Source organism: Hippoglossus hippoglossus, chromosome 22 (genome assembly GCF_009819705.1).
Source record: "Hippoglossus hippoglossus isolate fHipHip1 chromosome 22, fHipHip1.pri, whole genome shotgun sequence".
Lineage (NCBI taxonomy): Eukaryota > Metazoa > Chordata > Actinopteri > Pleuronectiformes > Pleuronectidae > Hippoglossus > Hippoglossus hippoglossus.
Genome location: NC_047172.1, coordinates 2,405,114 through 2,422,598, shown reverse-complemented (window position 1 = coordinate 2,422,598; position 17,485 = coordinate 2,405,114). Strand labels below are relative to the sequence as shown.

Here is a 17,485-nt window from a genome sequence, read left to right as displayed (position 1 = left end):
GACACACAACTCAGCCTCACGTATACACAACAACATTGACAAGATATTAAAGGATAAAAAATTATATTTTAGAGATTTGATCAACAGCAGCAGCTTGTAAACGAGAAGATTCAGTTATTCTGAAATACAGTTTTCAGGTTAAAAACAGGATGTGGATGTTTGGACACATCTGTCTCACTGTGGAGTGAAACTTCTTTATTTAATTTAAAATTTAAATTGTCAGCAAAGATCAGATCATGATTTTTGTAAACATATTTGACCACAGAATTTACTCATTTAAAAATAAATCTGCATTATAAATATAGTATTACCTGACTTTTGTTTTTCTTATGTCTTATTTCTAAAAGATAAATCAGATATTTCCCTTTAAACGTCCCTGAGTGTTTATGATTTAGGGTCAGAGGCTCTTATGGATCTTAAATCTTTAATCCAGGTATTATATTGAATTACAGTAAATAAAACATGAGGGACACAGACAGCAGAGACATCAGCATCACGGAGACACGACTCAGGGCCGCAGCAGACAATGCATCTGTGGGTCTGGTGTAGATGTAAGGATGATCCTGCAGAAGAGTGAGAAATAAAAATATAAATAAAAACATGCTCATATCAACGTGTTTCATGAACAGACGTGAAAAACTCCTCATGTGTCTCGTACCTCTGGTGGACAGATGAGTTTCAACGGGTCTGTAAACGTCTCGATCGTCTCTTTGGCTCCTTCAGGCTGGAACTAAGGAAACAGTCAGTGTCATAACAATTCATGTCGAGTTTTTATATAGTTAAACAGTTTGTGTGATTTAAATTCACCTTTAAAACAACCTCTGATGCAAACATTGATATATTAGTCTGAGCAACCTGCTGTGATCTCATGTTTGTTCCAGGTGACCTCACATGGAGGTGAGAGGTCATTACAGTCCCAGCTGACCTGTCCATCACTTTTCATTGCACCATTGACCCTGTGTCAACTTTAATATGACAAATAAACTTGATATTTATCAGAGTGTGAGATTCATCAAATAAAAATCTGGATCTAGTGGATTTAAATGTGGATTTCATAATAAGACTGTTGGGCCTGTCTCACTCTTTTCTAGTTTAATCTTAACAGCTGTACTTTTTTTTAGCTCTGTGAAAGGTGCTGTACTAAATAAACGTTACTTTCACAGTATAATATAAATATATATAAAATCTTTAAGCGTCACCATGTTGTTCCACAGTCCCTTCGCCAGCTCCTCGTGTCCCTTCACAGTGAAGTGGAAACAATCTGCCGTGAAGAAGCTCAAGTCAATTGTCCCGTCCTGAAGCCAAGACAGAACGTTTTTAGTTAATGAAGGTGATTATTTTAAAAAGAGAAAACTTTGTGTGTTTGTGTGAGACGTACAGGAAGTCTGGGTGGTTCTGCGTTCTCTAAGTACGGCTGCAGAACAGCAGCAAAGTCGTTTTTAAAGAAGCGATCGCTGTGCAGAAGCTTCTCTAATCGTCTCTGGAAAGAATCAATGTTAAAAAAGGCAACATGTCATGAATCTAATATATGAATTCATCTTATTGGTTCACAATGACAGATTATGGATAGTATTAATATTTCTGCTCCACTCTCCTGCTCGAGATTTGATCATATTTATCAAACGTTTCACTGCAGCGGCTCCTCACACGTCACTGAACAGAGACTCACCTGGAATTCATAGTTAATCTCAACCAGCTCCTTCAGCTCAGTGGAGTTTTCTTCAGGTTGAACGAGACACGAGCAGAATCTCCTGTGATCAGATCATCAGATTATCACATGACTGGATCATAACTTCATCAGATTATCACACGACTGGATTATCATTTCATCAGGTTGTCACATTATCAGATTATCAGATTATCAGGTATGAGCTGTCGTCTTCGACTCTGACATGAAGCCGGTGAAGTAAAGATCCTGGACACTACAATACTGCATATATACCACTGTGTGATTAAATACTACAGCATGTATATGATTAAATTCTACAGGATGTATATAATACAATATAAATACATAAATATTATATGATATATACAAATAGTAGTATAAAGATGAAATAATGAAATGCGGTTAAAATGGACATAAATATAAGAATAAATATAAATACTACAATATGGATACAATGAAATAATACCATCTAAATACGTAAATATAAATGCTATACAATTCAGTATATTCTAAAATATTTTATTTAAAAAACTCTCTTAAAAAGGTAAATATGATTTCCTGCTGGTTCTGGTTGAATATGAACATGAATAAGATTATAGGATTTTAAGTTTGAGGGAAATGAAGCTAAGCGGCTGCTTGAGTGATTAAACAGAGACTTATCTATAATAACAATCTTTATAAGGGAGCTAGTCAAACCTTATTAACATGATATAATAATTGAATCAAGATTAGCAGGTTGAACCAGAAGAACAAGAAGAAGAGAATGTTTGTTTTGTTCGTAACTTTTGAAGCTGACATCCCAGCGTCGGTCTCTGGACGTCTCTCAGAGGCTTCATGGGGAGAATCTGCACCACGTTCACGATGGTTCTGGGGATCTGAACCATAGAGAGTGTGTAAAGAGATCTGAACCATAGAGAGTGTGTAAAGAGATCTGAACCATAGAGTGTGTGTAAAGAGATCTGAACCATAGAGTGTGTGTAAAGAGATCTGAACCATAGAGAGTGTGTAAAGAGATCTGAACCATAGAGAGTGTGTAAAGAGATCTGAACCATTGAGAGTGTGTAAAGAGATCTGAACCATAGAGTGTGTGTAAAGAGATCTGAACCATAGAGAGTGTGAGTAAAGAGATCTGAACCATAGAGAGTGAGTAAAGAGATCTGAACCATAGAGAGTGTGTGTGTAAAGAGATCTGAACCATAGAGAGTGTGTAAAGAGATCTGAACCATAGAGAGTGTGTGTGTAAAGAGATCTGAACCATAGAGAGTGTGTGTGTAAAGAGATCTGAACCATAGAGAGTGAGTAAAGAGATCTGAACCATAGAGAGTGTGTAAAGAGATCTGAACCATAGAGAGTGTGTGAGTAAAGAGATCTGAACCATAGAGAGTGTGTAAAGAGATCTGAACCATAGAGAGTGTGTGTAAAGAGATCTGAACCATAGAGAGTGTGTAAAGAGATCTGAACCATAGAGAGTGTGTAAAGAGATCTGAACCATAGAGTGTGTGTAAAGAGATCTGAACCATAGAGAGTGTGTGTGTAAAGAGATCTGAACCATAGAGAGTGTGTGTAAAGAGATCTGAACCATAGAGTGTGTGTAAAGAGATCTGAACCATAGAGTGTGTGTAAAGAGATCTGAACCATAGAGAGTGTGTAAAGAGATCTGAACCATAGAGTGTGTGTAAAGAGATCTGAACCATAGAGAGTGTGTAAAGAGATCTGAACCATTGAGAGTGTGTAAAGAGATCTGAACCATAGAGTGTGTGTAAAGAGATCTGAACCATTGAGAGTGTGTAAAGAGATCTGAACCATAGAGTGTGTGTAAAGAGATCTGAACCATAGAGAGTGTGAGTAAAGAGATCTGAACCATAGAGAGTGTGTAAAGAGATCTGAACCATAGAGTGTGTGTAAAGAGATCTGAACCATAGAGAGTGTGAGTAAAGAGATCTGAACCATAGAGAGTGTGTAAAGAGATCCTCCACAGAACCTCGTGTGTGTGTGTGTGTTTGATTTGTGACACCGGCTGAATGAATCTGTTAATTTGTGTATTTTTAGTCAGTTTAGAGTCGAGCTCGTTGGTCCAGCCTGAAAATATCCTGACAAATATGAGCCGTGCTGACTTGACATTTGCTGCAGATGTCAGTGATCCCCCGAGGCTGGATCCTAAACGTGTCGTCGACCTCCCGACCTTTTCACTCGCTGCCTCCAAAAGAGCACAAAAGCATGTTGTTATGCTCGTGTTGAAATGGAGATATCAGGAGTTTCTCAGAGCGGCCGTCTCTCCCACTGAGTGGAAGGTATTTAAAGCTCTTCCCAGTACAGTTGTAACTCACTCATTCACACAGAGCTTCAGGCTCGGCCGTAAAACTTGGGCTCCAGTTTCTTGCCCAGGGAATCTCGGGAACTGGGGACTGGACGAGCCAGGATCTACCGACCCTCCAGTTGACGTACCAGCTGCTCTCCCAGCAAGGTCGGGACCCCAGAGACACTAACTCTGTGTGCTCCAAACCATAAACCAAGATCTTTAACCAACACTAACTAGTCCTAAAGTCAAGACTGGTAACAAGTTTTTGCCATTAGACTCTGGAACTACTTTCCAGCTCTTTACTTTTCTTTAAATCATTTCTTCAAACATAATTTAAGCATTAAAAGCCTCTTGATGCCTGATTTCTAACTGGATGTTGTTTGTTTTTGATCATTTCTTTCATATTATCTTTCTTATCATCATCATCATTATCAATATTATTATATATCAACCTCCGAGCCACAGCCGCCCTGTATCTGGCTTCATTTGCTAAATAAACTCCAAATACATTGCTCAGCTGTTATAGTTATTAATTATGGTAATTGAATGCTGTGACTACGAGGCTGAATTATACTTATCAAAGCTTTGTTATCTCTCCCTTGTATCTCGGAAAACCTCCTTCTGACCAAATTAAAGCTTTTTTGTTTTATTCCATAGTAAATAAGTCTGATTGTTGCGTGTACAGCGAAGTGTACGTGAAGGGTTAATATCGTCCCTCTGATGCTTTTGATTTCTTACAGATATCTTTATTAAATCTCACCTCATTCATCATCATGTCCAGAGCTTCTGTTATGTGGCGGATGAAATTGTCGGGTGAGAATAAAATCTGTGGAGAGATCGAACACATCGGGAACTTTTCTTAAAACACATCTTTTAATTTATAACATTTAATAAATATCCCATTTTCTGTCTCCTGCCTCTATTAAAATAAACATTTGTATCATATTTAGTTTCACAAGAATAAAGAGGAGTAGAAGAAGAGATTAATAATAATAATAATCATATATTTCAGGTCAAACTGTCAGCACCTTGTTTTTACAGTAATCACAGATGTCGTTCATGCCGATCAGCATCGTCACCACCTTCCAGTCCTCGAGGAAGTTCAGACCCTGAAGGAGAAACTTCTCATTTTCACGTTTACGAGGTTATTAATCGTCTAATTAAAAACGTCTGAACCTTGATACTCACTGGATACGACTTGAACGTGTGAATCATGTGTCTTATCTGATCGGAGACGTTCCTGTAGACACACGGTGATGAGTCACCAGCTTTATTCACGTCAATAAAACTTGATCATGTATTTATCAAATGATTTGCAGCTGTAATTAGTCTCAGCTAAAACAATGCTGCAAAATAAATCCTTTATTTTCCTCCAGCTCACTTTCAATGTTTTGGGATTTAACCCAATTGCTGCCCCACATTAGATCCTGTCCCACCATCCATCAGTTTAGATCTAATTTAATGTTAAAATTTTCTATTTTAGAATAATTTTTTAATCCTATTCTCTGCAACTTTCACAGAATTATTTACTTATTCTTTTAATTCAGACTTGATTTGAATTAACTCAACAATCAGAATCAGAAATACTTTATTTATCACTGTGTGGGAATTTGGGATTCTTACAGATGCTTCAACCAAAAATAGAAATATATAAAGACCTAGAGAATTATTAATAGAAATATAAGACATGGGAAAAAATATGACAATATATATAGAAAGAAGTAGAATAAGGATATAGAAAGTTATCCAGCTGAAACATTGGTCTAAAAAAACAAGTATTTAAGGTTAAAGGTGTTTTTAGGTGCAAGTCAATAGATACGTGTAAATGTTGAAAATAACAGATTACTTTCCCCAAAATATCCTCAGTGAGGCTCATATTATATTATATATATATATCAAAAAGAGAAACAGGTAAAAACAGATCTCACAGCGTGTTGTGGCCGGTGACGGCGAAGTTGAAGCCGGTCTCGTTGACGGTCGTGGGTCGACTGTGCATCGTCATCATCGGGGCCGGACCGAGCAGTTTGGGATTGAAGAGTTTAAAAATGTCTGGAAACAGAGACGAGGAAAAACAGATTTCAGGATAAAGATGACTTCCTGTGGTCTGTGGGCTTCAGACACTGGAGCCTTGATTACTTCTGCTCTGGTGAACCTTTGAGTTTTTCATTCTGTAAACCACAACACACACTCACTACAACTTACTTGCCAGTGTAATGACATTTTGAAAAGTCCCATAACCTCCGATGCTGCAGAGAAAGAAGAGAAAGCGACAGGGATTGTAAATCGGAACCATAACAAGAGTCCTAATAATAGAAAACTAATTTTCTAATTAACAGTATTTCTAATCTGACTGATTAGATAAGATGAAGGGAAATGAACTTGAACACAGTTGTAAAACAAACTGGATTCGTTTGAGTTATGTCACTATAACCTCTGACCTCTGACCTCTGAGGTGAAAGGAGGAGTTGTTGGTTTCACAGGTAGAAAAACACAGAGATCTCAGATTTACCTCCAGGAAACTTGGCGAAATTCAAAAGGTACCGAGGCAATTGTGGAGCCATTAGCTCCAATAGCCGTCTGCAACAAGAGAAAGAAATATTATTATGCAAATACAAATTAGAATTATATATCTCCCATTAAAATGATTGAATATCATATACATTTGTCTGTTCACTCACAGTTAAAGAGTCTCCCAGAGCAGCGATGACTTTCACGTCTGCAGCTTTGACAAATTCAACTGAAACAGAAGGAAAAAACTTCAAAGGCACTAAAAACATTATAGAATAAGTCCTAAAAAATAAAGCAGAGTTATTCTCCTGATAAAAATCCAGCATGAGGTGTCTGTAGGGAATAAAAACAAAGGTTTATATTTCTATTTCTATCTGAATTTCAGAGATTCTTTTGCGCTTTTTTAACGCTCACACATAAATTATTCAAAAACAGACATAAAACAATGGAGTCACTTTTCTCAGCGGATGTAAACCTGCAGTGCAGCTGTTCTCACTTTAAAGGGATTCGACCCCACAGATGTTATAAGAGGAGACAGGTACCTGAGGAGGGGACGGTTGGAGACGGACTCACGTCAGCGCAGTGAAACAGAGGATGAAGACGACGCTGAAGAAAATCTGATCCAGAAACATCCTGCAGGAAAAAGACCAAAAGAAAAAATAGTTTTTAGGAGATAAAATCCTTCTACGTGATTGTGTTAGAAATATCATTCATGATTTTACATTAATTAGTTGTGTTGTTTATCGTTGTGATGGTCTGGAGCTCACTGTGGATTCTGACACTTCAGGTCTGGATGTTTGAGGCAAATGACGACACCAATATTCAGGAGTAAACTAAATTCTTATACTCATATACTTGTAGATTTATGTATTTTTAAAAACGTTGGCAATGATTCCTGAGAGTTTGTTATCAAACCAAACAAAGAAGAGCAGAGGACGTTGCACAGATTGTTCAGCTCTACGAGGCCAACTGGGATTTACAGGAACTACAATTTAACCATGAACCTAATTCAAAATAAAAAAGTAAACACAAAAGCAAACAAACATATAGAACTCGAATCAAGAAAATAAACATATTTTTTACTTAAAATATCTTTTCTGCATCATCTATTTTGTAAAATAAAAACGTTTTCATATCTGCGAACACAGACGCTGATACCGAAAGACTCATATCGGCAGATTTTTATCGGCCCACCAGTGAAATAGTCGACCTTCTAATGGAATGAAACCTGTGTCCTCCACCAACTCGACTGGTTTTATCTAACGTGTCCACACTGACTCGCAGCCGCGGCTGTTTGGATGGAGACGCATCAGAATACCTGGTTGAGGACGTCTTCTCCTCCGCTCAGCGTTTGGCCTGTGAGAGAGAAATTACACATTTAGATACAGATTCTCTTCACAAACTGGTTTAAATCCACGGTGAAGTCATTAAAGTGAGTTTCACCGTCACGAACAAGAAAATACATAAACAGTCACACGTGTATTTAATCACCTACCGTTCACATGACGAGTGGCAAACACACAGAAAACACACAGAAGCCAGAGCAGCATGACTGCGTCTTTCTCCCAATAAGAGAAAAAGAGGAATAATAATAGAGAGTTTGGTCGGGTCGGTTTAATGTCGTGTGACCTTTGCAGTGAATAATTATCAGTCTTATCTTTGACCTTTGAAGCCGCAAGCAAAAGAAAACGAGTTGACAGAGTAATAAACTGCAGATTATCAGGATTTCACGTGCAAACAATATCTGCACCGGATTCTACCTCCTTATTCCTGCTTGTGCAAATAGAACAAGTCGTTAAAGAGGCCGTTAAACAAATAAAAGATTATTTATTTAATCAAATTAACTCAGTTACTGTTCAAACACAATTCATTTAAATGTAAAAGCATTTATCAAAACTTAAAAACGTTACATTATCTAAAACATTTCAAGATGAGATAAATCTTTAATCTCAAAATTAGTCTCACAAACTTCACATCAGCAGTGAAGGGGACAGTGGAAATAAGATGAGTTGGTAAAAGAGTAATAAGTAAATAAATATGTAAATATGATATATACAATCATAAAAAACATATATACACCACGTAAACATGATATCTATACCATATCAAATATATATGTACAATGTGAACAGGATATAAACAAAGTAAATGGGATGTAAACCACATATATACATATGACATATACAATGCAAACAGCTCCCGGGGTCACGGGGTCACGTCGGGGGTCACGGGCCTTGACCTCAGGTGTCACCCCTCGTCACGTGTCTTCCTGCCGCAGGTAAACAAATGGCCTCCGCGGAGCTTCTCGGTGAAAACATGAGAAATGCGATGGTCCGGTTCGGACTGAAGCGACCGAGATGCCCGGACACAAGCGGAAGTACAACGTTCGATTCCCCCCGGTGAGTGTTTGTTTCCTTCCTGCGTTACAGCGGAAGAAAACCGCCGGAGCTAACCGGCTACATGCTAACATGCTAACTGCTAACATGCTAACTGACGCTAGCACCGAGTGAGGGAGCTCATGCTGCGTTCAGGGACAGTGGGAAGTCTTGATTGTTGACCAGACAAAGCAAAGTAAAAACATGTCAGTGGTGGTGGAGACAGTCTTTGACTTCATTCAGAGAGTCACCGAGGTGAATCCACATCAGCAGCGGAGGGAGGTTCGGTGTTCGGTGCTGCTCGTGTTTTTACCTCCAGCGTTGAAGAGAAGTGATCTGAAGTCTTTTATACTTAACTTCTGTCTCGTCATGTTCATCATCTCCTCCAGCTTCATGCGTTCATATTAAAATCAGGCAAAATGGACTGATTAGTAATAATAGCTTCACTTTATGAATCTGTTCACAGCTGGAGGTCCGACACGTTGAGTCCGGCTCCTCAGAGAAGAGTCAGAACACAAGCACACGTCCTGAGGGAACATTTAACCATCAGCTACTCACAGGAAATAACAAACAGGACTGACATGTGGGAATAATATAATAATGTGAGGAGTATATGTGGAGAAAAACTTAAATAAGTGGAGAGAATTAATCTTTGTGTGCATTCTCCAATCAGGGGGATTGAAGTAACTTTTATATTTGTAATTATTTAGGAGGAGGATCTATGGATCATGTCAGGAGAATATAACTTTATTTAGAGAATTCAAACAGCTCTTATTATGGCGGCTGCTGAATTCCTTCTGGGTCGTTTCACTCAGTTAGGAACAAACTAAATGAGACCCTTCCAACAGAGTTCAGGAGTTTACGAGGAGCACACGAATGCAGCATCTTAACTTGTTTTTAAGGTCTGTGTGAGAATCTGTGTTTTTGTTATTTGTCGCAGAGTCGCATCAAGAAGATCATGCAGAAGGACACGGAGGTGGGGAGGATTGCGTTGGCGGTTCCCGTGATCATCTGTATCCTTTCAGACCTGCAGGTTCAGCACCTCTAGGCATGCTGGGAGTTGTAGTCGGCGTGCAACATCTTCTAATATTCAATATAAACCCAATCAAAGCTTATTCTGAACGGTTTGCTGAATGTACGATTATTAGTGTACTTGTTTGTTTTCATATTTTACAGTTAAACATTTGTGAGGAATTATTATTGGCAACTAAAAGTCTCACTAACTCTTCTTTTTCCCAGTTTTTGTCGCTCTGTGAAACAGTGAAAGCTCCGTCCTCACTCAGTAAAATACATTTACAATGAGACTTTAATTAAAAGAAAGACCTCACAATCAGCAATTTAATAAAACGCATCTTTATAGTAAAAATATAGAAGAAAACATGAAGTGGTCTGATAACCTAAATTACTTATTTTCCATAAAATATAGTTAAAGTCCTGGATCTGCCGTTTAATAGAATAGATAGATAGAATCTGTTCTCTGCTGAGACCCTGGGGGACGCGTGTGCGTGTGCGTGTGTGTGTGTGTGTGTGTGTGGCCAGCCTCAGTCGTGCAGCGGTGGCGTCCTGAACCTCAGAGATCAGCTCGGGCGTTGGAGATGTTCCTGAAGTCCCTGTTGACCAAGACCTGTCTGATAACTCAGTCCAAGCACAGCACCGTGGTGTCTGTGGCTCACATGTGAGTACGTCCGCTGCTCCACCGTCACACTGCTGTGCCTGTTTATTATCATGTGCAGCTGAGCACAAGACGAAGCTCCGTCCCCTGCAGCTCCGTGAGTTTACTTCACCTCATGCAGTGTTTACATATATACACTGACTGACTGTTCCTGTGTGTTTCTGCTCTGCCCTTGCAGCTGTGCTGACTGGATTGTCACAAAACCCCAAATCAACATTTCTTACAATCTACAAATGAATTAACTTACTTCTGTCTTTTATTTTAGTTTGTATTAAGAATCAGGAGCAGCATCTGTTTTTTCAGAATATGGAACTTGAGTCGTGTGTGTATATGAAGAACATGATGTTATTTTTCAGGAAGCAGTGCATCGAGTCAGAGAAGCTCTTCCACTTCCTGAAGGAGCTGGCGGAGCAAGCGACGTCTACGACGGCTCAGAGGGACAACAGAGGCCTGAGCATGTGGCCGTTATACAGGTAGAGACTGGACACTGGGGATAAAGCTTTATTATATTAACTGATAATTATTTTCATTATTGATTCATCTGCAGCTTTTAATTACTAATCAATTATCAATTAGTTGAGAATTATTATCATGTTTTTCTGTTAAACCATTTTATTCTTATTCTGTTTCCAGGACCAAACAAAGTGAACTTTCTGTTAAGAAAAAGCCGGATGTGGTCGACACGGTGACGAGAAGGAGCCTCGACTCCAGCTCCAGTGTACGTATCCTCATTGTCCCCCCCCCCCCCCCACACAAACAATAAGATGTTTTATCTTTTTACATTAATATAAGATCACAGATCAAACACTTCAGCATTAGGTTGTTTGTGTGGCGCCCCCATGAGGCTAAAATGTTCATTACACTCCAGAAAACACTATTTTTACTTTCTGAGCATCAAAGAAAAGTCATGTTGTTTAACTTCAATGTTTGTGTTTTATATTTTATTATCATTATTATATTCTCTCCCCCAGTCCGTCAGTGCACAGACTTGTAAATCCCTTCTCAAAACTCACCTCTTCACAACAGCTTTCAATGTGCGACATGTTTTTATCTTTTAGTCATTCTTTGTAATCTTTCAATCCTTTTCCTCTAAAAGCACCGTTCAAACAAAATGTATTATTTATGGTCTGTGACTGACCTCCTCCTCCTCTTGCAGGAGTCGGAGCTCTACATCTGTTTATGACTGTGAGAAAACAAGAGGAAACTGTTGACGTCAACATTAACGTTATTTTTTTGGGTATAAAATATTTAAGTTATTTATGTTTGATATTTTCATGTGATTGATCATATTGAGATATTTTTTTCTTCTTTACTTATCTTATTGTTTTCCAGTTGTAGAAGATGCAAACCTGTGACCTGCAGCGACACTAGGCAAAGTGCTTGTTTAGCTGTATAGCGCCCTCTTGTGGTTTCCATTTTGAGCGTTTGATTTTTAAAGCGCTTGTAAATTAATGTTTTAAAAAAAGGCAGGAAACATTTGAAGATGAAATGTAAAAAAAAAAGAAAAGTCTAAATAAATAACTTCATTTCAACTTTTCCTGATTGAACAGATTTAATGAGAAGTTAAAAGATGTGCTCACATAAATAAAAACAAACATACAGGAGTCGGTTTATTCCCAGAAACGAATCTTTTTACATCATGATCGGATGAAATGAGGAATAAATAGATGCACTTCGTACTAAAAGCATTTTATAAAATGGAAATGTACATTTTGATGCCAAATAAAGTGAAACGTCTCTTTAGTTGCTACGCTAGCTACCTGCTGCATAAGGAACCGAAACTGTGGATGTTCTGACACTTTTAACATTTGAATTTCCTGCTGAAGGACCAAGCTGCTCCGATCACAGACTGACGACAACGTGCATGAAATCAGGCGTGAATGAAATAACAGAAAGTACAGTACTGATCTAGAGGTGACGGACTTGACGAGTACGGCTCAGATCCGGCGGTGATTCCTCCGTCTAACATGCATCGTGGCTGAAAGCATCTTCACTACAGTTACACTTAAAGAGTAAAATAAGTTCATTTTCAAAGCAACATTTTTTTTAGTTTTTTTTACTTCAAATAAAAGAAAAAAACATTTAATTTGTCACTCTTGCGATAATTACATATTTATAGAAGTGGAGGCCAATTTGCATTAGTGGTTCAATAAATTCTTCTTTGCTTTATTCAAATCATTTTCAATCCAGAGGCACAGTCCATTTACACTCCTATGACGAACTGACCCAAATACTGAAGAGGGAAACGAAAAACCCTAAATTTAAATAAGTTCAGAAATTAAAAACATCTACACTCACAGACAGGCGACACGCGTTTGGTCTCACCTTAGCTCCGTCTCTTTCGTTTGCTCGACTTTAAAATGGGACGCCTGGTGCCAGAGAGAATCAAGAGGTTTGAGGACACGAGGACAGAAGACAAACAGCCGACCGTCTTCAGAAGAGCCGCGCTCCGTAGCCAAAAGTCTGTTTGATAGCTTCGAAGTAGTATCTCTTCCAGCCCTCTTTCGTCCGCTCCTCCTCGTTGTCCGGGACGCCTCGACAATCCACCTTCAGCTCCGTCTCGCTGCTCCGGTCCAAGAAGGTCATCGTGATTGTGGCGTAATGCTCTGTGGAGAAAACCAGTCACTCCACCGTCAGTGACTAACGTTGTGGTAAAGACTATTAATAAGCAGCCAAGGACGTTAAATATCAAATACAACATAAATAGATTCTATTAAAAACCTCGGCACTGAGACAGGAAACATTTTTTATTTCAGTTGATTCAAAGTTTTTATTTTTTTTTTGCAGAACACTGATTCATGACTCAGCAGTCGAGGTCATTTCTTATTTTAAAATTGTAGAATCATTGTCAAATATATAAAATGTGCAAATAATATTTCTAAAATTGCCTCAACGCGTCTGTCTACTAATAATAATAATCTGTCTTTATCTTATCAGCTTCTCACTTCTCATGTGTATTGTTACGGGCAAGAGGAAGTAAGAGTTGAATTTGGTTTGATTTGGACATTAAATACTGAGTGAGCTTCACTGAGCAGCTCTTTATTTGCAGCGGCTCAATTACTGCAGGTCACTTCGACTGTTTCAGAAAGAAAAGCTGCCACAAGCGTCACCACAAGAGAAAAGAACAGCCCGTTCAGAACATTCACTGGATTAGTACGATTAAAATATATATTCTGTCAAAGACTCAAAAGCAAAACCCCCAAAATATCCAAATTATAAATAAGAATATCAAAGATAACCAAAGCAAATAAAACCTGCAAATTGAAATGGTCAGTAAAATGATTAATTGCTTAATTTAGCATTAGTCACTTAAAAATATTCATTAAGTTCTTAAGTTTGTTTAAATAAAAGAGAGAAAACAGTGATTGCATTAGAAAAAGTCTCCTAAATATAAAACAGAGTGAACATACCAGAGGGCCAGTTGTTATACCTCCACTTCATTACTATTTTCTCATCAGGGACCTGGTGGCAAAACACGACATTTTCAATTCAACCAATATGAAATAAAAAAGCTTCTTAATTAAATGATCTGTGACACTGACTAATCCTCTTTATTCTCATGTTTAGAAGTGGACGTTTGTTCTCACCAGCTGCGTGAATTCACCGAACACGTTTCCTTCTAGCAGACGGAACTTTCCTCCCTTCTCTCCGTCCACGGAGGCTGGAGCGTGTGTGAACGCCTGGACCATCTGTGAGCACACACACATGTAATCACACGGCTGAAATCAAACAGCTGCTGGTCGGAGGAAGTCAAATCAGATCTTTGTGGAGTTTGTGTAACTTTCAGATTTGTATCCGTTAACTTCTTTCATTGTCCGAGAGAATGAAGTGAACATTTGTTGAAAACTGAACCAGTGCAGGAGGAGAAACTGAGGCTACAGCCACATCACTATATTCTAGTTTTAAAAACTCATCCCTGTTGCTATGGTTACACCTGCTGTCCACACTACTGAGGAGTTTTCAAGCTCCTGAAACAGAGAAGTTTTTGAACCAGCTGACCTGGTATCAGTCTGAAAACTGGGGGGCTGTGTTTCATGCTTTCAGGTGTTAGTATTACTTCTGATGTGGAGCTAAGAGGCTGGTGTGGATGGAGGTTAGTTTTAGTTTTAAAGCATGGCTGCAGCCTGAGGACTCGCAGGTGACGCTCACCTCCTGGTGGAGGAAGACCCTGTAGAGGTCCGGTGGAGACGTGAGGAACTTTTCTCTCATGCTGAATTTACAGGTGGGGATCTTGACGCCGGTGTTGACTGGGGCAGCTGTGCCGCTCGAGGAGGAAATCTGTTTGACGGAACCAGAAGGAAAGGTCAGGTGAAGATCTGCAGCACCACAGACTGTAAAACACCACGAGGTTTCTGTTACACTTGTTTGTTTGTCTTTTGTTTCAGCACGAACCTGAGTTTTGTTCAGCTTGGCTTTAGACTGGGACGTGGTCTGCAGCTTGGTCACTCCGTTGGCTGTCGGCAGGATCATCCCCTGTGTGAACTCTGTAAGGAGATAAACACTTCAGCTTCACAGCAAGTTCGTCTCCATCAACTCAACTTCAATCAAATACAAAGAGTTTAATTATAAAACTTTATATCACAATGAAAAAAGATAATGTGAAAATACAGGGTTATCCAGACCAATATCAATGATCACTGACTTTTCCAATCATATTAATTACAAGTATATACATCCAACTCATGACAAGGACTTTGTATCTGACAGTATTTTGAATTTAGATGTTTTTCCTATTTCTGGTTGAATTTTAAAGATGGAAGCAAAACTCCACGTCTGATTTCACTCACCGGTTTTTAAGAAACCCACGTAGCTTCCCAGGACTTCACGGATCTTCTCAGCTCCGTTTGTTTTCATCAGGTTGGTCAGAGGCGTGTCGGGCTCGTCTTTGTTCAACGACACAGAAATCTGGACAAAGGTCACATGACAAGCATCAGCACACGGTGCGTACACCCCCGCTGTCAGTCAGTCACTGCACACACACAATGCTGTGGAACTCACATCCAGATCCTCCATGTCGTTTTCATCCGACAGGTTGGGAACTTCAATCGCTCCTTTATATTTGACTCCTGACTTCGACTCTCCTGGTGAAACAAAGGGAAGAAGTGTCAGCACAGAATCAAAGCTGCTTCTTTTTATTTCATACCGAGCGCGACAAAGATGTGAAGACGCATGATTTGGATCCGCTGCTTTCCTGTACGAGCCACTGATGCATTTTAAAAAGTAAGATATAAAGACACGACCAACTGCAGTAGACGGGTGATGAGGTTAGTTTCCTTCCATTGTTAGAATAACGATCCACTTCATGACTCAAACTGAACATCCTAACAGGAACCAGAGTCCTCACCAGTCCAAGTAGCTTTCAGGTTCCACTCGTAGAAGAAGATGAGTTTCCCTTTGCGGTTGTTGATCGAGGCCTCGCCCTCCACCTTGCTGACCTCGGTCACCTCGCACATCCCCTCGTCGTTCTCCACGCTCAGACCCAGGAGCAGCGATTTTAACTTGTCCGACGACCAGTTTGTTGCATCTCGTTCGGTCCTGAAAAGTCCGGCAGAGATTCACAGTGATGAAAACACACAGATCCAAACAGGTAAACGGCACAAACACACAGCTTTCTTTCCTTCTTTAAAATGGGAACCATGTTGATTAGCTGTCAGTCTCACTTCATCTCCATTCAGTTTGATGCTGTGCACGATTATACAATACTTAAGGTGAAACTACACAATAATGTTGGACATTACATCAAATGTAATGAATGAACCACATCAGGATGATGTAGTTGTCTTCATTCAACATTTGAGGTTTTGCGTTTGCATTTAATGAATGAAATAAACTTATGTAAATCAAAATGAATAAATTATATCTTATCCAGCCCGTTTTGCTTCAGCCACTGAAACAAACATCATGACTCATTTGCAGATGCTTCTTAGAACTGTTCAAACTATTGAAGCAGTAAAATAGTTGATCGCATCCCGCGAGCTGCGAGTCAGAACCCGCCAGTCACGTTGTGCATGGGGCTTCCTCACGTGTTCTCCACACATTCTATATGAAAACCTACTGACATCAACACGAGGCTCGTTCCACACGTGGTGACACACGAACACACGTGTTGCGTGAGGCACAGACACGTCTGTTGTGTCCTGAACTCACGACCGAAGGCTCCACCGCCTCGGTGCATGCACAAGAAGCTAAAGCAGCTAGCCACACGCGAAGCTAACTTGAAAGGGATGCTACGGTGAGCTAATCGCGGCTAACAGCTTCCACCGAGGCGCTTTGATTCACGGGTATCGAACGTGTGACGCTGAGGAGGTGGTGACACCATCAGGTCTGAGCAGCGGGACGAGTTGGAGGCAACAGCAGCTGCAGTGTGGGACTAAAACCAGCTCAGTGTGTGTGTGTGTGTGTGTGGGGGGGGGGGGGGGTATTAGCATTAGCCTGCTAGCTAGCAGTCGGTGTCCTCTCATCACATCTCACCAGTGCCAGTTGTTGACATTAGTAGCATCGGCTCTTTCCTCCACGATCCAGCGAGGGTCCCCTTCTCCCCACTTCGCCATCGAGCCGGTCAGCGACGCTTTGAACAGTAACGGAGCAGGGAGCCGGTGAGTTCGCCGGTGAGTGTCCCGGTGCACGTTGTTTCTAGAAGCCTCCGGTGGCTGCGGGCGCTATGGGGCGGTGCTCCCGCGTTAGTAGGCCGTGCGCAGAAAGTGCTGGAACCGGAACCTTGTGGAAGGAGGAGAAAATGTCCTCTTTCCTCTGCCGAAGAAAGGTTCCGCGTCAAACCGGAAGTCCTTTGAAGCGGGCTCGCAGTCTGTGGCTTTAATCACAGACCGAGTATAAAGGCTTGAAAGGATAATTAGAAAAATACGAATAACAAGAAAAAGAATAATAATAATTACGTTGGCCGAGAGTTCTCAGCGCACTGAAAATTAAGAAAATTACTTTTTCAATTTGATGACATGCGCTGC

General features: G+C 39.9%; 3 protein-coding genes across 3 annotated transcripts; 1 reads left to right on the top strand and 2 right to left on the bottom strand.

Annotated features, from left to right (window-relative positions):
• Nucleotides 1-319: 319 nt before the first annotated feature.
• On the bottom strand, nucleotides 320-8,026 carry LOC117756495 (phospholipase B1, membrane-associated-like). The gene is made up of 16 exons (XM_034577041.1): nucleotides 7,972-8,026; nucleotides 7,795-7,832; nucleotides 7,019-7,109; nucleotides 6,647-6,705; nucleotides 6,478-6,545; nucleotides 6,171-6,214; nucleotides 5,897-6,017; nucleotides 5,157-5,208; nucleotides 4,997-5,077; nucleotides 4,729-4,794; nucleotides 2,453-2,544; nucleotides 1,670-1,751; nucleotides 1,379-1,480; nucleotides 1,200-1,295; nucleotides 659-730; nucleotides 320-563 (listed from the first exon to the last, which is right to left on the bottom strand). Exons 1-16 carry the CDS (start codon nucleotides 8,024-8,026, stop codon nucleotides 447-449), a joined length of 1,236 nt encoding a protein of 411 aa, XP_034432932.1. The 3' UTR covers nucleotides 320-446.
• Nucleotides 8,027-8,678: 652 nt separating this feature from the next.
• On the top strand, nucleotides 8,679-12,589 carry LOC117756755 (dr1-associated corepressor). The gene is made up of 6 exons (XM_034577534.1): nucleotides 8,679-8,875; nucleotides 9,792-9,864; nucleotides 10,433-10,526; nucleotides 10,880-10,996; nucleotides 11,157-11,241; nucleotides 11,680-12,589. Exons 1-6 carry the CDS (start codon nucleotides 8,834-8,836, stop codon nucleotides 11,704-11,706), a joined length of 438 nt encoding a protein of 145 aa, XP_034433425.1. The 5' UTR covers nucleotides 8,679-8,833; the 3' UTR covers nucleotides 11,707-12,589.
• LOC117756741 (activator of 90 kDa heat shock protein ATPase homolog 1-like) lies at nucleotides 12,057-17,251 on the bottom strand. The gene is made up of 9 exons (XM_034577509.1): nucleotides 16,995-17,251; nucleotides 15,868-16,058; nucleotides 15,522-15,604; nucleotides 15,311-15,428; nucleotides 14,916-15,007; nucleotides 14,673-14,801; nucleotides 14,111-14,212; nucleotides 13,934-13,985; nucleotides 12,057-13,129 (listed from the first exon to the last, which is right to left on the bottom strand). Exons 1-9 carry the CDS (start codon nucleotides 17,072-17,074, stop codon nucleotides 12,957-12,959), a joined length of 1,020 nt encoding a protein of 339 aa, XP_034433400.1. The 5' UTR covers nucleotides 17,075-17,251; the 3' UTR covers nucleotides 12,057-12,956.
• Nucleotides 17,252-17,485: the final 234 nt, after the last annotated feature.